Source organism: Agelaius phoeniceus, chromosome 22 (assembly GCF_051311805.1).
Source record: "Agelaius phoeniceus isolate bAgePho1 chromosome 22, bAgePho1.hap1, whole genome shotgun sequence".
Classification (NCBI taxonomy): Eukaryota; Metazoa; Chordata; class Aves; order Passeriformes; family Icteridae; genus Agelaius; species Agelaius phoeniceus.
Genome location: NC_135286.1, coordinates 3,048,744 through 3,075,160, shown reverse-complemented (window position 1 = coordinate 3,075,160; position 26,417 = coordinate 3,048,744). Strand labels below are relative to the sequence as shown.

Below are 26,417 nucleotides of genomic sequence, written 5' to 3'. Positions count from 1 at the left end.
CAGCCCCGGCTCCCAGAGCAGCATCCTGGGTCCCGCAGCAGCATCCCGGGTCCCGGTGGCCCCGGTGCCTTGGCAGGGACAGTGACCCGGCTCTCTCAGCAGCATCCCGGGTCCCGGTGGCCCCGGTGCCTCCGGGCAGGGAGAGCCCCCGGTCCCGCTCAGCACCGCAGGGCTGGCATGAACCCGGGGGATGGTGGCTCCTGGGGCAGCTGTGAGCTGGCTGGGCTGGTGGCCGTGCAAGCAGCTTGGTGAGCTCATGCTGTCATCAGTGGGAGAATTAGGTTGGGTATCAGGGAAAGGTTCTTCTCCTCAAGGGTGCTGGGCACTGCCCAGGCTCCCCAGGGAATGCCAGAGCTCCAGGAGCTTTGGACAGGACCCCCAGGCTCAGGGTGGGATTGTTGGGGTGTCCTGGACCAGGAGTTGGAGTCAACGATCCTTGTGGATCCTTTCCAGCTCAGGATATTCCATGATTCTACTCTGTGATTAACCAACCCCAGGAGCTCCCCTGGTACCCCATGAGTGAAGTGTGAGCTAAAATTTTATCACTTTAACAAGATTAATTGAGCACAGCCAAGAATGGCAAAAGTAAAATTAATTCACTGAGAGGAAGGCAAGGGCTTCCCTTTCCACCAGCAGCAATTTCCATGTAATCAATTAGATGATGTTCCAACTGATATCCCCGTCAGGGAGTGTGCCTGCTCTCCCTACATAGGAGCAAATATTCACAACAGCAGCACCTGAAGAGTAAATATGGGAGAATCCCCCCATATTCCCTGGAAACCCCCGTGAGGTGTGCCCAGGAGGGATTAGCACTGGGGCAGCCAGTGGGAATGGGAGGGTGCATCCCAGCAGGAACTCAGATAGGGATGGAGGTGGGCATGAGGTCAGGAAGGAGGCTGGAGATGGAGATGAGAATAGGATGGAAGTGGGTATGAGGATGGGACTGAGGATGAGGATGCTTCTCCAGACACATGCCAGCAGAGATCCCTGTGGAGGAGCAATTCCAAACCACGCTGCTCCCATCACAAACCACAGTGAATAAAGTGGGCACAGCCCATGGGACATGGCCACCAGCCCCTGGGTGCTGGGGTGGTGGTGGAACAGCTCCACTTGGTGGGGCCTCCCTTCCCCTGCTGTGTTTGCTCCTGAAAAACAGAAATGAGGATGTTTTCACAGTTCTCAGTTACTTCAGCTTTTCCTGGTGCCTCATGTGAGGCTTTGAGATACAAGAAGTTTAGAATTCTTTTACTGCCAATGGGAATTGGAACTGTGAGGCTGAGCACACTGGTTAAGTAAAGAAGGTGACTTTGCCAGTGGGCAAACCCCCATGGATGGGGTTTCTGGCTCCAGCACAGCCTGAAGGACGGCATTCCCTGCACAGGAGCTGGCAGAAAGCTGCCCTGAGTGCCCCTGTGCCATGCCCTGCACTGGCAGCACCACATTTCCAGCATTGCTTTGCTCCTGGCCCTGCCTTGCCGAGCCATTCACATCATCCCAGGGTTTTGTTTTCCCTCTGCTTTGGCTCCTGCCTGGATTTTTCAAAGGCTCTGGAGCAGCAAGCGCCCTTCCTCCCCCGGCCGGCGCACATTGTTCGAATTAGTGCCTAAATGAAAGGATATTGTTGGTTCCTGTTGGGAGATAATAACCTCGGTAGCGGAGGGAATTTCACCCATGCAGAGAGAATTTGCTGGGCTGCTCCCCTCGCCGGGGTCTGTCTCGCTGGGACGATGGCTGATGGGAAAGGATCCGCCAGGAAGAGGGAGTTTATCTTGGCATGCTGCTCTAATTGCTGAAAACTCTGCTTTCTGACCTCAAAAATGTGCCACTGCTCCCCATCTGGCACAGGGGCACCTGTGGCACAGCTCAGCTGGGATCAGGGCTGATAGCAGCGGTTGCCAGCCATGAGCCCCGTGGAAAAGTGCTCCTGTTCCCAAATTCTTAGGGGATTTTGGTTTTCCCTCTTCCTTCCCATCCATCTGCCTTCTCCCATGGCTTAAGGAGCTATGAACCCCTTGCCATGCCATGGAAGTGGAAGAAAGACAAAGGAAAATGTACCCAGACAATGGAAATCCCAGTGTTTCCATTTTATTTCAAGCATATGGGAAGCATCCTTGTCAGCCCAAAAGGCACCTTCTGCTCCAGTCTTCTGTTTTGGGGTTGCCAAGTGGCTCCCGCTGCCTCAGTCACCACCATCCCCAGGATGTTGTGGCAGGTGCTGGTGGTGTGGAGGTCACAGGGACACAAGGACAAGCACAGTGGCACCTGGATGATGCCAGGACAGGAGGGGATGGGCTGTGGGATCCCTCCATGGTCCCTGTTCCTTGCAGCCAGGTGGGCACCAGTGCTGAGCCCACGTCCAGCCATCCCACCTGGCTTCAACCTGGACAGTCATTTCATTTTACACCCCAAATTTTAATTTTTTTTATGTAGCCAGTTGTGCTCTGATTGAATTTTTAACAGATGTTTGGACTTGTTATAGGTGAAGGAAAAATAACTCAAAGTGTTTCTTTAGTAGAGCTTGTTCAAAGTTCTCCAGTGGAGCTGTTTCCACACCAGAAAATCCTGACTATGTGCAATCAAACATTTAATTTCCATGGACACAATATCAGAGGATTCCTTCAGGTTAGAATCTGTTACAGTTATTAATCAAAGCGGCGCAGCTGAAATGAAACCTTTTATTGAATGTTGTGACAAAGGGATAAATTAAAGCATTTCTGGAATGTATCAGATTCGGGTCCAAGGCTGAAATTTCAAAATCCTGACGTTTTTTCTGCGTTATGAAGTCCAAATGTGGAGCCTTTCTGTGTCAGAGCGAGCGTGCAGCATTCAGGGGGTGCTGGGGCTGGCAGGGAGGGAGGGGACAGTGCTGGGGCTGCAGCACATGTCACACATCCCCTTCCCAGTTGGTGACACCAGCCCTGCAGGGACACTGTGGTGAGGCTGCCCTGGAGAGTTCGGAACAGCCAAGGGATGGTGGTCAAATAAAAAACATATAATTCAATGTACACTGAGATTTTCACCCCGAATCCTTGCGTATAAATAAATCCATGCGCTGGGAAGCTCTGCCTGCAGCCCCGTGGGGTTGGGGCTGTGGCTGGAGCAGATTTGGGGACCCCAAGGCGGGGACCAGCCCGCGGCTCTGGGAGGTGACGCCGAGGGGCAAAGCCACCCAGAGGCACCGGCTGTGTGTCCCTCCCCCTTCCTTTCCATTTCCCAAACAATTTCCTAATCAGCCCTTTCTGTCTGGAGTTTATTAGTGATTCACAGGCCAAGAGGAAATGGTGATTTTTGGGTCCTGGTCGGATGGAAGGGGTGGAGTCGGCAGCAATATTCCCTTTTTGTGGCTCAGCAGGGATAAACCACAGAGGAAACATCAGCCCAGCTCCCCTGGCCAAGAGAAATCCATTTTTGGGGGGGTTTAGGAAAGCAAAGAGTAAGGAGGCTTGCTCCTCAGAATGAGTGCTTTGGCAAGGGGGTCTCTGCCCCTGCTGGGTGACAGAGCTGCGTGTCCATCCCTGGTGAGAGGGTCACACCTCTGCTGGGCTCCCAGGCCCCGCAGCCCTTTCCTCTTCCTCTTCCTCCTCCTCCTCCTCCTCCCAGAGCCACCCAAAGGCTGATTCTTGGGGCTGGGAGCTGCTGCAGCGAGCAGGCTCTGACCTCCGTGGGATTCCCAGCCCCTCTGAAATCCAATCTGGCTGCAGATCCCTGGCATTTTTCACCAAACACATTGCATTTGCCACTGCTTTGGATTCTGATGGAAAAGGAATTCAGGAGTTACAGGTAGCAGGACTGGGCAGGGGCTGGGGCTGTGCACAAGGGAATGGGATCGCCTGCATCCAGCCCTCTCTGCCCCTTCCCTAAGTGGTGTTTTCCCCAGAAAATCCTGTGGGAAATGCAGACCATGGGATTCTATGTGTAAAGCAGCAGAGGGCTGGGGATGGACCTGGGGCTGGGGATGAGGATGGAGCCAGGCCAGGGATGGGGCTGGGCTGGCAGTGATGCTTCCTCCCTCCAGACCAACAGCTTTTCTGGCCCCTCTCGTACAGCCTGGGGTTGCTTTTCTTTTCTCAGCCTAAAAAAAATGACCAGGGTTTAGAAAATAAGAGTGTTGTTTTTAAATTTTGTGAGGCCAAGAGGACAAACCTGTTAATAGCATCCTCCTCCTCCTCCTCCTCTTCCTCTCTCCATCTGCAGGACCTGCTCCCAACACGAAGTTTTCCAGCCCCAGCTCTGCAGTGTGGTGGTCCCAGTGGCAATGCTGGACCTCAGTCCTCACAGTCTCAGTCCTTGTGAAGCCCCTCACACCACATTGGGACCACATTGCCCAGAGACATCACCCATGGCTTTGGCCCAGTGCTCAGCCCCAGTTCCAGTGGCCGTGGGGACAGCTGCATCCCCAGGACCCCCTCAGTCCCCTCCCCTTGTATTTACTGAATGTGTTTACAATTACAGGGGATGCCAGGGAAGGCTGTGGCCAGCGAGTCAGCGTCGGGGCACTGCGGGCTGGAGGTCAGCACACTGTTTACTTTAATTTCTCTGAGAGCTTTTTGGGAGATTTCCCTCCTCCATTATTAAACTCAGATGAGCCGCTGGGGAGGTTAGGTCGCATGTGGTTCAGGGCACTTTTTTCTTTCGTAATTTTTTTCTTTTTTTTTTCATATTTGCAATGTTTCACCCTTAACTCTTTCAGGACAAGCTGCCCATCTCAGCACTGGGATACCAAGATGAGCCCACGAGTGGGATGGTGGCTCCTGGGTGAGCTGTGACCTGGGCTGGTGCTGAAGATGCCATCATGTCCCCACCTGAGCATCACTGGGAGGTTTAGTTGGATATCAGGAAGGAGTTTTATCCCCAGAAGGTGCTGGAGCACTGAACAGGCTTCCCAGGGAATGGTCACAGCCCCAGGGCTGCCAGAGCTCCAGGAGCACATGGACAATGCTCTCAGGGACAGGGTGGGATCCTCAGGGTGCTGCTGGGCAGAGGGCATGCAGGCAGAACCTGAGGAACAGCAGCACCAGCACTCAGCAGGAGCAAGGCTCTGCATCCCCAGCTCATTTTGCACTGGGTGGCTCCAAACTCTGCTGCCTCCTTCCCAGCAGAGGGGTCAGGACCAGCCATGGCTGATGTCATGTGGGCACAGGGCCAAGTGCCAGGGCTCCTTCTGGGACTGATTTGGTTCAAAGCCTGTGGCACGCTGCAGTGGTGAGCAGGACACACAGCAGATGAGAAGCAGACAGCAGGATGAGCACAGGGAGCAGGAGCTGGGCCCTGGGATTGGAGGGTGAATTCCAGCATGGCCAGTGCCAGGCTGCCATCTCTGGCCCGTCCCTGTGATGGCAGCAGGTCTCTGCTGGTCACAGAGGCCACCCATTCCAGGCCCCAGGGAATGGCCCTGGTGGAGTAATTGGTGCCAGTGCCCTCTGGAGAAGCTCCAGTGGGTCACCCCAGCACCCTTTGGCCTTCCAAGCCCAGGAACTCCAGCTCCAAAACCCCAGTGAATCAAGTCCTGTGCTCAGCCTCCTTAAATTATTTTTAATTTCCTGGAGGGAGAGCTTTTAATTTATTTCTGGAACAAAGTGAGGGAAGGGGAGGGGAAGATGACTCTGAAGTCCATCACTAAGCCCTCTCCACTTCCAAACATTCCCTTTCCCACTGCCCCTGAAAGGACCAGCCCAGCCCTCCCTGAGTCACCATGTCCCCTCTATCCTGTCCCCAAGCTGGGGTTCCCTGCTCTGGGGTTCCCCACAGTGTCCCCACAGGCAGGTCCTTGCAGAGAGGGACAGCTGGGCCTGGGGGACACTGGCTTGCAGAGGAATGGAACTGTTTTCACAGGAAGCAGCAAATCCTGCTGGCCCTATCAGACACAGACAATCCCAAGAGCTGGGCTGAACCTGAGCTGCACCAGCACAAAATCCCAGTGAGACAGACCCCTAAAATCACTGCTTCTGGATCCCTCTGTGAACCCAGAACTTCCCTGGCTCCTGCCATGGTTGGCACCTGGGGAGGAACCCCAAACCCCCCAAATCAGTGGAGCCAAGGCCAGGGCAGCAGGTTTGCAGCAGGCTCCAGCACACTGGCACCTCTTGGCCTGTGGGGATTCCTGGGGTGGGGACAAGCAAAGCTGAGAGAGGAGAAACCCTGCTCTGCCCTGGAGCCAAACCCCAGTGGCGCTCATGGTTTTCTGTGCTGTTGAAATCTAAACCAGAGATGGAAAAGGCCTGTTTGGGATGTGCCTCTTGGTAAACTGGGGGAGAAGGTCCCTGAATGGATCAAAATTCCCTCTGTGCTCTCAGTGATGAAAATTTCACCCAGTTTGAGTTCAGGCCATGACGGGAGCGAAGCCCAGAGCAGCACAAAGCAAAGGCTTGGCTGATGGCAAAGGCTGAGCTGAGCCCATTGTGTGCCCAAACTCCTCTTTCTGTCCTGCCCATTCCCAGGTGCCTGAGTCAGCTCCTGCCTTTCCTGTGTGACAGGAAGGGTTTGTTCCTTTAATCCCAGGCTTCCCCTGGAGCTGCAGCCCAAGTGTCCCAGTTACAGCTCCTGGTCCTGCCCCTCTGACTGCTCCTCCATGGAGTTGTCAAAGCCCTTGCAGCAGCCAGGAGCAGGAGAGGCTATCAAGGGGCCTGTCAGGCAGACGAGAAATTAAAACAACTTATTTATCACTCACATATTCCACTGCTCCAAACCCTCACCACGTCATGGGCGAACATCTGCTCCCTGCATCCCACCTCCAGCAATTCAGAGCTTTCAAAAGGATTTTTGTCCATCCTGAAAGCACCTCCATCCCTCATCCTCCCCTCGGGGCAGGTGAGAGGTGCCGAGCCCAGCCCGGGGTTGGGCTGTGGAGGGTGCTCTGCTCGTGCCGTGTCTGTCCCAGAGCTCGCACAGGATGCCAGGCAAGGCCACATCGGGTGATCGGGCAGGAGATGGGGCCATCCCCGCCCGGGGCAGCTCTGGGGGTGACTGGGCAGTATGGGGCTGTCCCCACCGCGGCTCCCAGCCGCACAAAGCCTCTTTATCCCCCGAGACGTTCCCGGTGCTTCATGTGACCCCCGCGCCGGCCGGGGGCTCGTGGGAACCGTTTGATGTTCCTGAGCCTTTTCCTTTCCCAGTGCCGCCACCCCGGCTCCGGGCGAGGGGAATAAAGAACCCACTGAGCGCTCAGCCCCGTCCCCATCCCCACGGGGACCTGCTGAGCCTCACGGGACCCAGGGGCCGGTGGGAAGGAGCCAGAGTATCCCAATCCAGCCACCCTGCCCGTGTCGGGGAGCTCCCACCAGCACCCACCCAGCATCCCTGTCCCACCCCCCAGCATCCCTGCACCCCCCAGCATCTCTGTTCCCGCAGCATCCCTGTCCTCCCCCAGCATCCCTGTCCCCTCAACATCCTTGTCCCCCCCCATCATCCCTGCACCCCCCAGCATCCCTGTTCCCGCAGCATCCCTGTCCTCCCCCAGCATCCCTGTCCCCCCAACATCCCCGTCTCCCCCACCATCCCTGTCTTCCCCCAACATCCCTGCACCTCCCATCATCCCTGTCCCCCCCACAGCATCCCTGTCCCCCCAAGCATCCATATCCCCCCCAGCATCCATATCCCTCCCAGCATCCATATCCCCCCCAAGCATCCTTGTCCCCCCCAGCATCCCTATCCCGCCCATCATCCCTGTCCCCCCCAGCATCCCTATCCCCCCCATCATCCCTGTCCCCCCCAGCATCCCTATCCCGCCCATCATCCCTGTCCCCCCCATCATCCCTGTCCCTCCCCAGCCCTGCCGGCGCTGTCGGAAGTGCGGCCGTGTCACCTCCCCACGCGGGGCCGCTTCCGCTCCCGCTCCCACCCGCGGCGGCGGCGGCGGCGGCGCACGGAGCCCGGGCCGGGGCCGGGGCCGGGGCCGGGGCCGGGGCCGGGGCTGGAGCAGGGCCGGACCGGGCCGGTGAGTGCTCGGGGCCGGGCGGGCGGTGCGAGCGGAGCGGCGGCTGCCGGGGCAGGGTTCAGGGGGGCTCTGCGGGACCCTCCAGCGGGGCCGGGGTCCCGGGGGCTCCGGGGGGCTCCGGGGGGCTCCGGGGGGCTCTGCAGGGCAGGGATGCTCCCCGGCCCGGCCCCTCCGGCCGCGCATCCCCCCCGGCAGCGCAGCCCGGCCCCGCTGCTATGGGGTGCAGCTCCTATGGGGGGCAGCGGTTTTATGGGGGTGTCACCGAGCAGATGTCACTGCGGGGGCTGCAGGGCAGGGGTCCCGCGGCTCCAGGCCTCTGCCAGCACCCCGGGCTGGGCACGGGCTCCTGCGCCCCTCTTGGTGCCCCGCTGCTGGCCGGGGTCAGACCGGGACACCCGATGGGTTCCTTGCTGAGGTTCCTGTGAGGATTCCTGGTAGGAGAGGGCTTGGAGAGCGCCTCTCGCTGCCGGTGACCCGGCAAGGAACACTGGGATAACCTTCCCTTTTCTGGGCCAGCCTGTTCCCAGTCCTGCAGGGAGGGAAGGTCAGTGGTGTCGCCACTTTGGGCACAGGCTGAGGCCAGCCCCCCGCCCTGGTGCAGGGCTGGTGGCAGAGGTTGTGCACAGAAGCCCAGGCAGTCTCGGCTGCTGAAGGACATTTATTGCTGTGGGGACAGCATCTCCTTCCAAGCACACCTTTACCAGCATGGAATTAATTGCATCAGCCGCAGCCCAAATGCTGCCTGCAGCACGTGCAGCTGTGTGCCTGAGCCCCGTGATGCCCTTTGGCATCACCCAAGGGATGCTGCAGGAACAGGGGCTGGGACTGGAGCTCTCAGGGAAGACAGATGGGATGGGAGGTGGCTCCTTGAGCTTCTGCATCAGGTGGGAAGATGCCCTTGGACGGGTGGCACACCTGCCTATGGCAAGGGATGAGAACTAAATGAGCTTTATCTCTTCCAACCCAATCCATTCCCTGATTCCATGATGTAGCATGGGGCCATGCTGAGAGCAGCAGTCCAACACCCGGGAACACTGACCCCATGGTAGGTCCAGTGCCTTTAAAGAGGTAAATAAAGCAATGAGCGTGTTTTTCTCCACTGCAGCTGCCCTGAGCTCACAGCCCAGGTGCCCGCAGGCGTGTCACGGCTCCGTGTCTCTCCTGCAGGCAGGACACCGGTGAGATGTTTGCTGTGTGCCCGGCAAACGCCCCGTTCCGGCAGGGCCGGGGGGGCCCAGCGCTGGGCACGGCCCTCCCAGGGGCGGGACATGGGCCGGACTCCAACTCCAACTTCGTGGGAGAGGTGTGTGACAGCAACGAGAACTGGAGCCAGCCAGCGCCGGGGTCCCCGCCGGAGGAGGGCTCCAGCCGGAGCGAAAACACCACAAATCCGTCGGATAATCTGCTGTTATTAATGCAGAGACAGATGGGCCAGGGCCGGCTTAGGGACAGCGCCCCGGGCCCGGGTGACCCGCACCCCGAGCAGGGGGAGCGCAGCCCCCCCGAGGGAGCCGAGGTCAGCGGGGCAGGGGGACACAGCGCTGCCCACGAGGGCTGTGCCAAGCCCCCGAGCTCCCCCGCAGAGGACAACGGCTACGCCAGCAGCTCCCTGAGCATCGACAGCCCCGACAGCGCCTGCAGCACCACCTGGGACCCTCCTGCCTCTGCCCCCCGAGCCGAGAGCCCCCCTGAGGCAGAGCCGGCTGAGCCCGAGCTGGGGACCCTCTTCCCGGCGCTGGCAGAGGCTGTGCAGCACCTCCAGGACAAGGAGCGCTTCAAGGAGCAGGAGAAGGAGAAGCACCACATCCAGCTGGTGATGTACCGGCGCCTGGCCCTGCTGCGCTGGATCCACGGCCTGCAGCAGAGAGTTGTGGACCAGCAGAACCGGTTGCAGGAGAGTTTCGACACCATCCTGGATAATCGCAAGGAGCTCATCCGCTGCATGCAGCAGGGCCCAGCCTGCGTCGCTGCTGCAGCTGCCCCTGGCCCCTGAGGTGCCACCAGAGCAGCCTGGCCCAGCCCTCACCCTCCAGGTGCTGTGCTGTTGGCTGGTGGCATCTCCATCCTGTGCCTGGGTGCCCACCCTGCCCTTCCCATCTCTCTCCAACGCAGCCAAGAGTCCCCGAAGAGTTCATCTCCATCATCCTCTGCACTGGAATTTTTGTCCTGCATCCAGGTCTGGGGTGGCACTGGGCTGGGTTGACCTCAGGATCTTGGGGTTTGCTGAGCTTGAGGTGACCAGGCTCATCTTTAAACCTAATCTGGTCCATTGTTGAGCCTGGCTTAGCCACAGCAGTGCTGGGATGGCCGTGCTGGAACTGCAGGGCAGTGAGGGCCCCAGGGCAGTGAGGCTTCCAAACCTCCCTGGGCAAAGCACTTCCAGCACTGCTGCATCCCTGCATCACTGCAGGTGATCCCACCTGCACCGGTGCATCCCTGCAGCCACAGCCCAGCCCCTGGCAAACATTGCTTGTTGGTGAGAGTGAGGTGTCCTGGGCTGTAAAAGAGAAAAAAAATTCATTCTGAAAAGTGACCTCAGAATGCTGGAAAGTAAATTTAAGTCAAATGATCCAAACAATGTATGTTTTTAATGTCAGTATTAGTGAAAAGTTAATTTAGGTCTATGTGTGTGTGCACGTCTGTCTGCTGTGGGCAATTCTCTCGCTCAGTGCATGATCCCAAAGCTGCTCATGAACTTGTGGTGTTGGTGTTTATATTAATTTATCATTTGGGAGCAAAAAGAATATTTTTTTTTTGAATCTGCATTTTATCCAGTGAGAGCTGTACACAGAACCCAAAGAACAATTGTCTTAGCTAGAGATGGAAAAGGAGCTGCTGTGTGTGTTTGCTGTGCTTTGCTGTGCATCCATAGGACACACATTCCATTTGAGTGCTGAGGAGGAGGAGGAGGAGCAGCAGTGAGGGCTCAGCCAGAGGGGCCTGCACTCCCCATGCTGCCCTGGTTGCCGAGCAAAGCTGGGGACTGATTCCATTTCTCATCTGCAAAGGAGGGTGAGGAGGGATTCCAGAGATGCCTCCCAGCCAAAGTGCTGCCTGCCATGGGAGCAGCAGAAGAACCTGGCACCCACCGCCCACCAGATGCTCCTGGACTGTGGATGAACAACTGTGGCCAAGCCCACCAGTGGCCCACGGGCCAGGGGCAGCCCCAGCCTCCTCCTGCCCCACATGGGGCACAGGCTCTGCCCCCCCTGGGGCTGCTGCCAGTGGGTGAAGCGAGGAGAGCCACAAAAATCCTCCTCCAAAAAGGACATTTTGATGGCAAAGGGTGCACTCAGCTCAAAGCAACCTGTGCCAGCGCTGGAGGATTCTGGCAGCTTCCTGCAAGGCTCCTGCTGCCCTCACCTCCCTTCTGCTTGCTCGTGTCCAGCTCCTGCTGCCTCTGTTGTATCCCAGACCTGTGATCGTGGGCATGTTGCACACCTTAATAAACGCCTTGGAGCTGAAGGAGCCGAGCCCCTGCTGGATTTGTTCCTTCCTTTCCCTCCCCAAGGCCTCAGGGCTGGGAGCAGCCACCCTGTGCTCACCACGGAGGCTGGGGATTGTGCAGGTGGAGCTTGGGTGAATGGCAGGTGGAGGGCACAGGTGTTGTCACCTTCCTCCCGTCCCTGCACCCCTGGGCATGCTGCCCTGCTGTGCCAGCTCTGGCAGTTCGTCCAGGCTCAGTTTTCTAGGTTTTTTTTTAAACCCCGGTGTGTGTTGCTCCTCCCCTCTCTGCCGTGGGGCAGCCGGGGTGCGGTCTGGGTGCAGGACTCACCTTCTGCCCCAGGAGAAGGCGGCTGGAACCGGGGGGACCGGATTCCCGCATTCCTGGCACCCTGCCCTGCGGCCCTGCTCGTGGGGAGGGCTGGGGGCAGCTCTGGGTGATGGGGGTGGCAGATAACGACACCTGAGTGTTGACCCAAAGGTGACTTTGCCTCAGGCTTCACAGAGATTAGCTAGAGATGAAAAACCGAGGCTGCAGCAGCCCTTTGAACCCTCTCTCACCTTTCCCCCCACCCCTTCCTGCTTCTCCTTTCCAGCCTCTGAGTCTGTGGGAATCCAGGGATGCAGTTCAGGGATCCATGTGCAGACACAGCAAGGCATGAAGGGCAGAGCGGCCACATTTTTCCATCCTCGTCCCTTTGTCCAAGCCCTCGGGGGTTCCACAGGATGGGGGGTGCTCCTCTCAGAGCCCTTTTCTCACCTCATCCACTTTCCATGGAGCCCGTGCTCCCTCAGGTTTGGGGGAACATGAGCCCTCCCAGCCCTGCAGCAAGACTGAGAGATTCTCTGTTTGTCTTGGTCAAATGCTTTACACAAATAATTATTTCCAAGGTAAATATTGTGAAAATCCAGATTATTTGCTCAAGAAATGAAAGAATAACTGCGGGAGCACATCAAAGAGGTGGATCTGCTCTGGCAACAAGAGGCTTCCTCCCTGGTTATTGGGAGCCTGATGCTCCTGCCCCAGGACCTGGCTGGAGATGGCCAGAACTGATTTGCAAAATCAACTTCAGACAGAGCTTTTCCACCCCCAGCTCCCGCGCCCCAAATGAGATTTGGGAATTAATTAAAAACCCAACCAATTGCGGGGGGGGAAAAAACCAATAAAGACACAAAATGCTGCAGGGTTGAGCCCGGGCCAGCTTGGAGGGGGCAGGGTCCCACCCCCAGGACATTCTGACCCTGTAGGGGCAGAATCCCACCCCCAGGACATTCTGACCCTGTAGGGGCAGGGTCCCACTCCCCAGGACATTCTGACCCTGTAGGGGCAGAATCCCACCCTGCAGGACATTCTGACCCTGTAGGGGCAGAATCCCACCCTGCAGGACATTCTGACCCTGTAGGGGCAGGGTCCCACCCCCCAGGACATTCTGACCCTGTAGGGGCAGAATCCCACCCCCAGGACATTCTGACCCTGTAGGGGCAGGGTCCCACCCCCAGGACATTCTGACCCTGTAGGGGCAGGGTCCCACCCCCCAGGACATTCTGACCCTGTAGGGGCAGGGTCCCACCCCCAGGACATTCTGACCCTGCATCCCGTGCTCAGCCCCCTGTGGGTGCAGTTCAGGTGGGATGGGTGCCACGGGCAGGATCTGACCCAGGGCTCCATGCCAGGGATTTCCCCATCCTCAGGGACGGCCAAACCTCCTTAAAGGGGCTGAATTCTCACCTCACAGAGGGATTAGCTTGGCTCTCAGGGCAGATGCTGCAGCCCCAAACACGCCAGGTCTGTGGCAATGCCAGCAGCAGGATCTGGATCCAGCCACTGCTCTGATCTGGAGCCACGTTGGGGCTGCCCCCAGCACGGGGGGATCTGAGCTATGGACCCCACAGCATCCAAGTCTGAATTCCCATGCCTGACCCATGGCCCCTCTGGTTTTAAGGCCTCCTCTGAAAGTTTATTATTACTATTATATCAAATCCCTGTGACGCTGGGCCAGTTTTACTGCACAAAGCAGGGTTTGGCAAATGCTGCCTTGCTTTGAAAGTTAAAATAATGGCATTACACCAAAATCAAGTATTTATAAAGCTTTAGAGGGAAATATTTTACCTTGTAATTGGAATCCACTCTAACCCTTTCCAGTATTTTGTGGGTTTAAAAAAAGTCTTTAAAAATAAAACTGAATGATGTGATAACTGATGCAATGAAAGTACAAAAGAAAATTAATCATCTCAGGTCATTATTCAGAGATCCAGACTGGGACACACTTAAAGCATCCCAGGATCCCTTGTTTATTGTGTCTCAAAGACTTCCAGATCCCCCATTTGGTTTGCAGTGGGAAAAGGGCTTTCCTTGCTCTCAGCTGGGGAGGTGAGCACAGCCAGAGCTGCTCCCCTCACCCCAAATGTCACATCCAGGCAGCACCCAGTGTGCTGAGGGGTCCCACCCCCTGGGCACCCCCTGTCCCACTGCCACCATCCTTCCCAGGCTTCTCCCTGGGGCATGGAGGAGTGAGGCTGCCTGGAGAGATGAGCTCAGCCCTTATAGGATCCCCAGGTGCCACCGTGCTGGGAGCACCTGCCACTGCCTGGGAGGTCCAGGAGGGTGGTGGGGAGCAGGGGGGCTCTGTCCTGCTGCTCCAGTCTCTCCACAGAGAGATCCTCCTTGTCCATCCAGGAGGGGATGTCCATCCTCCTTGTCCATCCAGGAGAGGGGATGTCCATCCTCCTTGTCCATCCAGGAGAGGGGATGTCCATCCTCCTTGTCCATCCAGGAGGGGATGTCCATCCTCCTTGTCCATCCAGGCTCCTTTTCCCTGCAGCCCTGGGTAAGTGGCACTGACCAGTGGGAACTGGAGGGTTGGGGGCAAATCCTGGGAGTTCCTGTGGTCCTGAGCCTTGGTGCATCCCTCCTGTTCCAGCAGCATCCACTGGGACAGAACCACCATTCACAGATTTTTTCAGGCTATTCTCACTCCCTGGTGTTTTATATTTCATTTTAACTGCCTCACACTGTCAGAATAAATACCGAATAAATACAGGCACCTCCTGCTTGAAACAGAGCAGAGCAGCACCAGTGCCAAGGGCTCAGGGTGGGCAAGGTGGGAGGCAGGATTTGGAATACCAGGATCTTCCCCCCACCTTGCACTGCTGAGGTGTCAGGGCACACTGCAAACCCTGATGCCCTTCCAGGGTATTTCTAAAACCTTGGAATATGTTAAAACCTGGGCATCATCCCAGCCTGATCGCTGCAGCTGGAAACGTGAACCTGGAGCACCACAGGCAGAACTGGACCACGCTGGGATGTGAGCAGCACAGCCCGGCTCAGTGTGAGCATCCTCCTCACCCTGGAATGCTGTGAGCAGCACAGCCCGGCTCAGTGTGAGCATCCTCCTCACCCTGGAATGCTGTGAGCAGCACAGCCCGGCTCAGTGTGGGCATCCTCCTCACCCTGGAATGGTGTGAGCAGCGCAGCCCGGCTCAGTGTGGGCATCCCCCTCACCCTGGAATGCTGTGAGCAGCACAGCCCGGCTCAGTGTGGGCATCCTCCTCACCTTGGATGGTTCGTTTTGCCAGGACCCGGCTCCTGCCCGTCCTTTCCAGCGGCGTTGGGATGGGCGGGACCCCGAGCCGGGCTCTGCCGCGGTATCTGATGGAAACGCAGTTTGAGCCTCCCTTCTTTAATGATTCCCTTTGAAATGTTGTTGCTTCCGCACATCCCCCTTCGGGGTAGAATATTAAGCAAGAGCAACTCGGCTGGAAATTCAGATTGTTTTTGTGTCTGTTTTCATTTACATTTTAATGACAGAGGAGTTGTAGCAATCGAAGCAATCAGGCTGTTTGCAGCAGGGCCAGGGAAAGGGGCAAAAAAATCACCTGCCACCATCTCACCTTTGCCCTCTGTAAACAGCACCAGGAGCTAGGAATCACCAACTTTGGGCATGAAGGGGCTCTTTTTCCCTTTCTCCTGCCCAGGCAGGTGGGATTTAAGTCAGAAATGGGTTCTTGGACCACTTGCAGGGCTTTGCCCAGGTGCAGCATTGAGACACAGGTGCACTGGGTGTTTGGTGCTGGGGAAGGGGATGGGGTGTGAGGGAGTGAGCACATGGGTGCTGTCCATTTGGGATGGTTGGGTGCTGAGGCCGAGGGTGTTGCTGCTGCTCCAGGAGCTCACTGCACCTGCAGGAGGAGGGGAAAAGGGCTCCCAGGCATCTGCTCTGGACAGAGGTGGGGCAGGATTTCCCCTGTGAGAGCAGAGCCCTATCCCAGGAGCCAGCACCTCCTCAGTGCCTCCCCAGCAGCCCGTGGCTCTTCAGATGAGGTATGGGGATCCAGGCCTCCCTGAGAAAACAGCTGGGAGTAAAGATCACTGGAAGAGAGGCAATAAACTCTCGGTTATTCTTCTGCCAGGGAGGCCAATCGAGCTGCAAAGAGTGCCCCAAGGCCAGCTGTACATCATTATTTCCTCGCACGGGTCCTGGGTGATGTAGTGGCTGTCTGGCTGCAGGGAATGCCTTCCTGGTTTTCAGCATCAGCACTGGAATATCTGGAGCCCTGGAAGCATTGGGTTGAATCCCAAAAGCCCCAGTGCTGCATTTTATTCCTTCAAGATGATAATAATCCCAAGACACAGGGCCTGTCCATGAGTGTTTGAGGGCTAAAATCAAAGGTTCTTCCTGCACAGCCAACAAATCCCTGTGCAGCCCCAGGGGCTCACTGGGGGGGCTGCTGGCTCCTCCTGGCCATGATGGGGGGACACCATTCCCCACAGGCTGCTGCAGTTTGGGATGGGGCTGGGGGCTGCCAAAGACAGGCTCCAGCTCTGTGACACAGGTGTGACTGCAGTGTCGCCACTGCCAGCCTCTGCAGACAGGAACCCCTGGGGTACAGGCTGGGCCCGGGTTTCAACCTCTGGGATGGCCAGACTGGTGTCCAAGCTCTCTGTGGACCACTGGAAGTGGACAAAACCTCAGATCAGTGTGGCAGAGTGAGGCTTCCAGCTTGTCTGTGCTTAGACTTAAACTGAAGTGCCTGGCTTGGCTGCATTCACAGACTCTATCTATGTTTTCCATCTTGGAATCTCCATTTTCCTCTGTCCTGGCTTAATTTCTCTGCTCTGGACAGGGCCGGAGGGAGAAGGCAGCTTCCAGCTCCCAGTCACGGATGGAGGCTGCATTTCACACCAGCAACAAAGTGAAACAACAAAGAAATGCATCTGGGTTTTTAAAGTCCATTTAGGGCTTGGCTCATTTTGTTTTCTGTTCCCAAAGCCTCCTTCCCCAAGTCTCCAGCTCTGCCCTGCAAGTGGCACCATCTGTATTTTCTTGTTTGAGTGCTGCCAGAGGGAGGAGTGGCACCGTGGCTGTGCCAGGACCTGATCACCACCCCAACCCTTTCCTCTCCTCAGTTGTGGCACCCTTGGTTTCTCAAGCCATCCAAAAACTTCCCAGGCTGAGGAGCTCCAAGCTGACTTTCTGTGTCCTTTGTTTGCTCCAGGAGGGCAAGGAGGAGGACGCAGAGCCAGCACTGGGGCACACACACCCCAGCAAACCCGCCGAAACCCGGGAGAAATGGAAACTTTTTAAAAATTCATGAAAACCAAGGAATACAAAGCCGAATTAGGAGAGCCAGTAGTGCTGGGCTGAATCTGTTTGGTGTTGATACTGTGCAGAATTAAGTCAGACTGGTCTTTCTTGTGGCCAGAGGGTAGGAAAAGGGCTCCCAGTGGAGAGGACCCAGGCCGGTGCTGGCGATGCTGAGCGGGGATTGATAACCCGGCGCGGGGGGCCGCGGCTCCGGCGGATGCTGCTCCGGGCCCAAAAGCTGCATTTATCCCAGCGATAGCAGCCGAGCCAGAGCTGCAGGCCTTGGGGGCAAAAAAGGCTTAAAAACCCATCCTTCATTCATCAGGCAGCTGAGACAGAGAGGGGGAGGAGGGGGAGACAAAAATGATGGAGAACGAATTAAGGATTGGAGGAGACGTGGAGGGGGAGCTGCTGTGCCCTGGACAAGGGGCTCAGCCCAGCCCTGACCCTTGCCCACAAAGCCAGGAACGGGCAGGAACCTGGGTGGGGGGTGCCCAGGAGGGCATCAGGGCATGAATCCCACCTGAGGTGTCACTTGCTAATCCCCAAATAATACCCCCCTCCAGTCCTGAGCCACCCACTGCAGATGCTGGTGGGTGGGAGGCAGCAATGGGTGCTGAGGTCTGGGGTCCCCTTTCCAGCATCCCCCCCTGGTGCCCTGGCAGTTCTGGGGGGCCACTGGGAATTTTGCAGGCAGGACAAGGCTCATCAGTCACTTCTCAAGAGCAAATAACACAATGTGACAGCGAGGGGATGCATTGAGGGAAACCCACCATGCACAGAGGATGTGCCCAGCAGTGTGGGCAGGGCCCTGCCAGAGCAGGGATCAGTGTGGGCAGGCAGCACAGAGGGAACAGGGGGCTGGAGATGTCCATGCCCAAAAACTTCCGCCAGCTGTGGGAGATTTCTGCTCTGCCCCCAGCTCCTTGGGACATGCAGGCAGCTCAGCATGGAAAACTTTCCAAAGGACTTGGTTTGGTTGCGTGCTGGAAGAAAACCAAGTTTTAAAACCTTGAACAGTTGATGAACCAGTTCATGTTTCCCAGCCAGCCCCAGTTCTGCACTCATCGACTGCAGGGCCAGAAGGAGCCATGACATGAATCAAATTTGACATTTTACCCAGCCTGGGCCAAGGAAACTCACCCAGAACCTTCTCCAGCAGCCCCACAGCTCCTGACAGCAGCGTGGTGGCTGGGAGAGCATCTGTCAGCTCTGTGGCAACAGACGAGGCCATGGGCACAGCAATTCACTGCCCACACCCTCAATGTGGGGACACCCGGGGCAGGTCAGAGCAGATGTCAAATCCCCCTCTCCACTCACCTTTATGGACACCTAAAGTGCATTTGGGAACGTGCCCTCTGTGGGTGCTGGCAATGAGCTGTTTGCACCCCATGGGGGTCACCTGATGGCCACAATGGTCACCCAGGCCAGAAGCAGAAGTGCCACCACCCAACATCTCCTTGTTGAGGAAGGAGTCTCCTGCCACGTTACTCAGTGGGGTCCAAAGCGCCAGGATTGCACTGTGGAAATAATTCAAATTAGGCATGCGTGTAATTACCGATATTTTATCCAAACAGGAGGAGCTGGAACATCCCTGGGTATCTGGGGAATCATCTCACGAGATGCAAAGCAGGAAACGCTGTGGTGGATGGGGGGGACAGGCTGCTGTGAACCCTGCCCAGGGCCGCCTGGTGGGACAAGGGGACAGTAAATGTCCTGAGGGCATGGCACCAGTGTGGGCCTCCCAGCCAAGCTCCTCCTCTGCCGCCCCTTCCATGATATATCGTGGTGGGACAACCATCCAGAGAGCAGATATCTATTTCCAAGCATCCTAAATGCTTGGAATGGCAAGCTCTTGTCCCATCCTGCTCATTTGCCAGCTCTTTCCAAGCAGCAGGGAGGCTGCATCCCTGCTGGTGATGCCAGAGCCTTCCTCGTGGTGGAGGATGAGGCTGTGGCAGTTCCCAGATGTGGGACCTGGCAGAGGGAGAAATTGTGTCCAGTGATCCCCAGGGACTGGAAACCACCAGGAGAGGTGTGGATTGAAACCAGCCAAACTCCTCCAGGCCAGCCCTGCTCTGGCTCAGCTCTGAGCAAGTTTTCAATGCCCTAGGTTTAGTTTTGTTTTTTTTTTTTTGCTTGGAACAAGCTCAATGCGCCAAGTTTTGCATGATTTTCTGCCTCCAGCTCCAGACTTTCCAGAAACTCAACCTCTAGGCTTGTGCCAGACGCCTGCTGCTGGCTCCTGGTGCTGCCAAAACTGCCCTGGAGGCTGCTCAGGAGTCGCCAGCTCCAAGGCCAGGCACGAGCCTTACCCGGGCTCAGGGGACAAGGTGGGGATGGAGCCCGGGGCCAGGGCTCATCCTGGTGCTGCTGGGAGCGTGTCAGAGCAGGCTCCTGCAGCAAAGGGGAAATTTGCAGGGAGCTCCTGTGAAATGAAAGCAGCCTCTGGAGCAACCTTTCCTCAGGAATTACGCTGCTGATGAATCTCTCCTGAAGTCACTGGTGATAAATGAAGCGATGAAGGGACTGACCTGCCTGTGGGGCTGGGGTTTTGTGGAGGTGGGCAGGGAGAGGTGTTCCCCCTCCACCACCACCATTTGGGCTCTTTACAGACCTGACACCTCCTAAATCTGTGTCACCAGAGCAGCCCTGGGTGGCTCCTGCAGTGGGGATTGTGCTGGGAGAAGGCCACCGGTGACCACCCAGGCTCCTGTTCCCTGTTCAGTCCTGTTCCCTGTTCCAGTCCCCTGCTCAGAGGGGACTGTGGAAACTGGGGAGAGGGTGTGGGGGCCAAAGTGACCTCGTGCAGCCGGGGGCTGGGGCAGAGGGCCGGGGGTGCTGCTGCTCTCAGCTGCGTTTGGTGGTCCCCGCGTGTACCAGGGGCTAATGCGTGTGAAAAGCAGATTTATTTTTGCCTACGTTTCATATTCTTCACGCTCCACGGCGGGAGACAAAGGATCAGCTCTTCAATGGAGTCCTAAGAATAAACCTTAAACCTCATCAAATCCAATCCGGCAATAAAAATTGCCCGAACAAAAGGCCAGGGACGGAGGGTGGCGGCGGGGCCGTTTCCCCACGATAACAAGTTTTCACAAGACTGTTTATCCGCACAATTTGGAACGACACTTAAAATCTCTAATCCCAATAGGCATGAAAGTGCTTGTCCCGAGCAAGCAGGTGGATTGTCCCGGAGCGGCCGCGTTGCCAACGCTGCTCGGTGGCCGCGGCGGTGCCCGTGGGGGTCACGGGGAATGTGCTGAGACGGGGCAGCTGCAGCCTGAATGCCTCCCTTCAACCTCAAAGCCTCGGCCCCTCTCCCCCGCACCCCTCTGCATCCCACCCCCTATTCAAGGCGGTTTTAAAAGGCAGCAAAATGGTTACAAGGTTTAAGGCAGAGGCGAGCAAAATGCTGCACAAAGGGAGGACAAAGGCGTGCGGCGGCCGGTCCCTAATCCAGCATCGCCCATGGCAATGCAGCCCGGAGCGGGGCTGCGCGGATTAAACCCACTGCCAACGCCGGGGTTTAGCGGCAGGGCTGGGGGGTGCCGAGGGCTGTCCCCCCTTCCCGGCCCGCCAGAGCCCTCCGGGGCATCCGTCCCTGCAGGGGCAGGCGCAGGAGGTGGGGTGAAGGCAATTCACCCTGTCCCTCATCCCGGGGAGCAGCGCCAGGGCTGGTGTGGCTCCTGTGGAGGAGGTGGAGTGTTGGGAGCTGATTGATGCTGGGCTCAGCAGAGATGCGGAGGGTGGAGCAAGAGCCTCCGTGTCCCCAGTGGCATCTTCAGCCCAAAGAAACCCTTTACTCCTCCTGTCCTTAGACAAAATTCCAGAAAGTGTTCATAGCAAATGACAGCTCCTAAGTTGCCCAGCCTGAGGCCTTCCAAGGCTGTGCCATGAGTCACTGGACCAGCTGCTTTTCCTTGATGGCTGCTGCCTCCAAGCTCCCAGCTCAGCTCCGTGCCAGGAGCAGGTGCCCACATTCCCAATATAAAGCTCTGTACAGGGGGAATCTCCCTTCTGGGGCAGGGATGGGGTGAGCCACAACCCCCATATAAAACCCCCATATAAAACCAGCAGTCTTATAACCACCAGGACCGACCTGATGGTTTAGGTTTAGGTGATTTAGGGGGTTTAGGTTACCTCAGGACTGGTAACTGAGGATGCCCACACCTCTTTGTCCCACACACCCCAAATTCCTGGTGGCATCCAGGACAGTCTTGGCCCTTGGCACATGCTGCTCATCCTCAATTTTTGGAAAACTCCTTCCTCTGGGCCTGATATTCCCTCAGCACCCAGAAAAGGAGCTGTCTCCCTATAGCATTAGTTTTCTCCCCTGTCTAAAGTTGATCTTGAAATTAAGGCAGCTATTTTGACAGTCTCTGCATTATGAGCCTGGCTCAGCAGAGGGCTGCTAATCCCTTTAGCACCCCAGAACTATCACCCAGACAGCAACAGGACTCGGGATCAACCCAAACTGACATCCCCTTCACACGTGGAAGAGAGGAGAGAAGCAGGGCAGGGTCCTCTCTGGGGAGCAGGGGGGTGGGACCCCGTGGGTGTCGGGGATGTGTCACGGTGGCAGTGACAAGTCCCGGCGGCTCAGGGTGGATAAATGTCAGCACAATGCCACCGAGCTGCGTCTGTGGGTGACAACGGTGACACCCCTGCCTGGCACCCCTGCCCTGCTTCCCACGCCCACCATGCCCAGGCTGCTGTTGGGGCACGGTTTGGTTGCAGGGAGAATTGCTGGGCTTGGGCTGGGAGATGCCCCGGGGGCTCCTGAGGTCGGTGGGACACCCCAGGGGAAGGACATTAGAGGACAGGTGAGGGGTGGGTGTGCTGCATGCCCCTCCTCAGGGCTCAGGTGTGCTGCAGCCCTTGCTGGATGCTCTGAGGCTCCTGCTTGCTGAAAAGAGGCTTTTAATTACTGTCAGTGCCCAAGTCCTGCAGCAAACTGCTCTTTCCTCTCCCCAAAGATGGGCCAGGGGCAGGTCAGGGCTTTGGGCCATTTTCAGGCACAGATTTGTGATCCAAAGTGAAGGACACAAATCCCAGGAGTACAACATGCACAGTGCAGCTGGTTTTTAACCAACAGGGCACGGGGACAGCGATTCAATCCCTGCCCAGAGCTGCCCAAGGCATTTCTGGTAAGGAAATCCTCAGAGAGAAAATCTCTTCTCTCCACAATTATGGCCACTGGAGCAGTGTTTGGACACACTCAGTTGGTGCAAGTCCACCCTTTCCTTCCTTAATCTGCCTTTAGAACGTCTATGAAACCACAGCAAAAGCAACTCCCTATTTGGCCAGGTCGAGTATTTTTTCCTCCCCAAGTTCCTGGCAAAAAGGAGGCACTTGAATAAAGTTGAAAAAAATAAACACAAGACAGTGAGGTTGTGCTTTAAATTAGCATTAATTTACAAAGCCCAGACAGACCCGCTAAGCAAACTGTGCCCATTAATATATTAACAACAGATTTTCCCTACTGCTCCTTTGGGTCCAGAGCCTGAACAGGGGCTGGTGATTAAGGCTTTTTTAATTCTAAGAGCCTCAACGACCGAGCTGGACCCGCGTGTGCCCACGGCTGGGAGGGTGTCAGGGTGACCTCAATAAAGTAGGTGACCACGGCACCTCTAATCCCCTCTTTTAATTGATTACTCTCACCCAGCCCCCGAGGCCATGAGAATGGGGGACCCACCCTCTATAGATTAGCACCCTTTAGTTTACAGATCAGCCACTTTTTCAGTCCTTTGCCCTGCAGCAATGCATGAAAATAACACTAATCTCATTAAGGACAGAAGGGAGCCCTTCAAAGTTTATTAATAATGGGAGCAGACAGGGAGAGAGTCAGGCTCTGGGTCAGATTTCAAAGCCAGGGAAGTGGCAGGAGCTTTCCAAGGGCCTGGTTTTGCCAGGCAGGAGGGATTTTGCCACATTTCCAGCTGGGTGTGGAGGTGCTGGTGGTGGCTCTGAGGAGCACTGGGGCTGCTGAGCACCTGGGACCTCCCCAGGTATGGCTGGGAAGGAATGGACAGTGCCCACCACTGGTTTGGGAGATGCTCCAAGCTCTGCTCCACTGCACAGGACTGTCTTCCCTACAACCCCCAGCTGAAGAATTTCTTGAATGGTGGCAAGATCTCATCACCTTGAAAGAGACCTGGCAAACAAGATCTTAACACCAGGACTCAGAGGCTGACGTTAAAAAGGAGAATAATTTCAAGGCCAAAGCAGCATCCTAGCCCTGGTGCTGGTAAGAGCTGATGGCTGATGGTTGTGAACCTGCAGTAGGGCACAGGCTGCCCATTTCTGCTGTCTGAGAGAAGGATGTCTTGAAGGGCCACTGGCACCTGAAACTGGGCTTATTTCATCTTCCTCTTCCTCACTGTGGGATGAGAGAAAAAACACCTTTCAGCTCAGAGGTCTGGGGCTCTATCAGTGCCATGAGCAGGCTGTCAGAGGTTATGAGAGATCACCCAATTTCTCCCAAGCTGCCTGAATCCCTCAGGAAAGCCCATGAATTTTTAAAGCACACTCCATGTGCAGTGTCCCCAGCACTTTTGGGGGATGAGCCCTGATTTTACTCCCTGCCTTCAAACAGGAGATGATGGCACAAAAGCTTTGGCAGAAGCGGGACCTCGGTGCTGCCACACCTGAACTCCACCTCTGTGATTTCCCAAGCATCCTGAGGGATTGGGGACCACTGACCAGTCCTGTGGAATGCTGTAAATCCCAGAGGATCTGCAGAGCCCCAGGGAGACACCTCACCTGTGAGAGGGCTGAACCCTGAGCAGGGCATCCCTCCCAACACATGGGGGGGTCCCAGGGCTCAGAACTTGGGATGAAACTAAACTGGGATCCTTTTATCACCTGGAAGTGAGGAGAGAAGCAGCTCATGGACCACAGGAGCTGCCCCAAATCCACAGGGTTAAACCACCAATACCCCAACAGGGCTGGATTTTGGGATGGGTCTCTGGGCTGTAACACCAAGGGTTTGAGGGGGGCTCAGCAAAAGGATGAGCTGGATCAAGAGGAGGGAGGGTCCCAGGCTGCAATCCCTCCAGGCCTAACCTAATCACCATCGCTCTGCATTATTACCCTGCCTAACGTGGCATGCTTTTAAATAAAATATGCAAAGATTTCTCAAATTATTTCCCCGGGGCAAGTGCGTTTTCTATCTTTGCTCGTGCATGTTAATCTGAAAAATGCAAATTCCACACACACCCCCATCTGTTGGGGCTCGGCCATTTATTAACTTCTTTTTTTTAATGCAAACTGTTTCTTTCTTTTATATATATATATATGAAAAAGCAATGAGTTTTGTTATCTCTGCCCCTATTTTATTTCATTTAGAGAAAACAGGTTTTAATGGGTAAAAAAAAAAAGATAATAATAAAATGGCCCCAAGGTGCTACGAATTACAACTCACTCAGCACTGGAGTTTTAATTGGAGATTGGTGTTGGGTAGGATTAGGGCAGCTAGAGGGCTGGGCCTGTTTTAAGAAGAAATGCTGATGTTCAGGGGACAAGATTTGCTTATTTATTTATCCAGGATGACTTTGATATTCAGGTCTGAGCCAACAGCACATCTTGAGAGACTGACAGCTTCCCTGTGGCTGCCTGGACTTTGGTGGCACTTCCTCAGGCTGCAGGGCTGTCCCCGTGCCCATCCTGTCCTGCCAGGGGGTGACAGTCCCAGCCTCCCCAGAGCAGCACGTGGGCAATGCCCTCATCTCTGTTGTTAGGGCTCCTTTGCAAAATCATTAAAAATACCAAGAAAAAAGCAACGACAGACAAAAAAAAACCAGGGGAAAGGAGGACCCCAGTGCCGTGTTTTCCCTGACAAGAAGCCGATGTGACAGAGCTCGGCGTGCTGAGCATAATTGGCAGCCTCTGCCCAGGAGAAGCCCATGGACAAACTTGCTCCAGGACGTGAGGATGCCCCGTCCCCGAGCCCGCGGGTCCCCATGGCAGGGGGGGAATGGGGACCGTGCTCCAGCACGGCCGCCGTGGGGAACATCAGCCTTCACCTGAGTAATGAGACAAAACCCAGGGAAAACACACATGAAAAGGAAGGGAAAGAGAAACTCTTAGGAAATAAGATCAAAGTCCTGCCTTCAAAAACGTTGTCCTGCAGCTACGAAGAAATCCAGATCACCCTAATTGCGGCAGCCGCGCGCAGCGCTTGGCACGGTGCTGGAGTGGGGGACGGGCTGGGGGGGACCCAGAGGTCCCAGCACCCAGCTGGGAGGGGCAGGAACACAGTGGGGATATGCTGGCCTTGCTGGTTTTATTTTTGGAGTACTCCTGTCCCTGATCCTGCAGGAGGCCCATGGAGATCAGCAGTGATGTCTGAATGAGAAGTGTGGTGTGGGTCCTCATGTGGAGGAGCAGGGGGAAGCTGCTGGCTTGGGACATATCATACATTGCACTTAATACAATTGTATTAAAGAAAAATGTATTAATATTTATTATATAAATACAGTATTTTATTAATATTGTTCCCACTAGACATTATAAAGAGAAACATTGGATAAACTGATGGCCAACTGCTTGGACACAGGCTGTTGGTTTATGCAGGGCAAATGGTTACAGAAAAGGAGCTGCACTGGAGAAGAAATGTCTCTCTTTTGGAAAAATGCAAAGAAACTCTGGAACCGAGGCTCTCCCAGAGCAACTTCTAGAAGATGCAATGGAGCAGAGTCATGGACTGTTGGGGGCCAAGGAAAGCCCAGGTGTGCTGGGTGCTCTGGGCACAGGAGCGTCACTATCCTGGGCTGGCCCTTGCCAACCCCCATTTATTGCCATGTTCTGGGCACAGAGTGGCTCTGCAGGCAGACACTGCTGCCTTTCATGGGGCTGGTGCAGGGATGGATGAGCCAGCAGCTTTGCCTCCTCTCACCCCTTTTCAGCAGTTGCTCCCAATCCTTCTCTCCACCATAGTCCCACAGCACCCAGATCCTACAGCACCCGGGCAGCTGAGGGGACAAGGGGGGCTGGGAGTCACAGCCTCAACCCAGCCTGACCCCTGTAATGGGTGCAGAGCACCCGGGTCCCCACCAGCATGCAGGGAAGCAGCTGGCTGGCCCTTTAAAGCCTTTTTTTTCCCTCTCTTGTTAAAAGATGTCTGGGAGGGGAGCTGCCAATCTGAAAAATGATCCTTCCTTTTTTCCATTTTCTTCCTTCTCTCCTTCTAGCTCATGCTCATCTGTTCAGGTGAACCGCAGGCACATTCATTAAATCTCTGTCTTTGACACCTCAGCTGCTTTGGAGCCCTGGGCTGCTCTTTCTCTTTTCTTTCCATGTTTTTTTCCTGTTCCCCATCTCCGAGCCCGCCTGATCAGCACACTAAGGCAGCGAGAGTGAGCTGCAGAATCGTTAACGAAGCACAACTCTGCTGGTGAGGTGCTGAGTGGCCGGTTTTGGGGAGGATGCTGGGAGCACCCACCGTCCCTGCTCGT

At 56.1% G+C, this 26,417-nt stretch overlaps 1 protein-coding gene and 1 long non-coding RNA gene across 4 annotated transcripts; one reads left to right on the top strand and one right to left on the bottom strand.

Annotated features, from left to right (window-relative positions):
* Positions 1 to 2,661: 2,661 nt before the first annotated feature.
* Positions 2,662 to 7,266, bottom strand: LOC143695610 (uncharacterized). The gene is made up of 2 exons (XR_013185003.1): positions 4,144 to 7,266; positions 2,662 to 4,072 (listed from the first exon to the last, which is right to left on the bottom strand). It is a non-coding gene; the product is annotated as an uncharacterized LOC143695610 (long non-coding RNA).
* Positions 7,267 to 7,800: 534 nt separating this feature from the next.
* On the top strand, positions 7,801 to 11,398 carry C22H1orf216 (chromosome 22 C1orf216 homolog). 3 transcript variants are annotated; one of them, XM_077189559.1, is made up of 2 exons: positions 7,801 to 7,933; positions 9,101 to 11,398. In XM_077189559.1, the coding sequence occupies exon 2, from the start codon at positions 9,117 to 9,119 to the stop codon at positions 9,924 to 9,926; it is 810 nt and encodes a 269-aa protein (XP_077045674.1). In that variant the 5' UTR covers positions 7,801 to 7,933; positions 9,101 to 9,116; the 3' UTR covers positions 9,927 to 11,398. The 3 variants fall into 3 exon arrangements, with proteins under 3 accessions (XP_077045674.1, XP_077045673.1, XP_077045671.1); XM_077189558.1 differs by having other exon boundaries at positions 7,808 to 7,933; positions 9,039 to 11,398; XM_077189556.1 differs by lacking the exon at positions 7,801 to 7,933 and adding an exon at positions 8,597 to 8,978.
* Positions 11,399 to 26,417: the final 15,019 nt, after the last annotated feature.

Excerpts from the sequence above, each read along its gene's own strand:
- C22H1orf216 (XM_077189556.1), top strand. The coding sequence starts at position 8,935 with ATGCTGAGAGCAGCAGTCCAACACCCGGGAACACTGACCCCATG. Across the intron at positions 8,979-9,100 it reads CCGGGAACACTGACCCCATG|GCAGGACACCGGTGAGATGT; the intron begins GTAGGTCCAGTG and ends TCTCTCCTGCAG.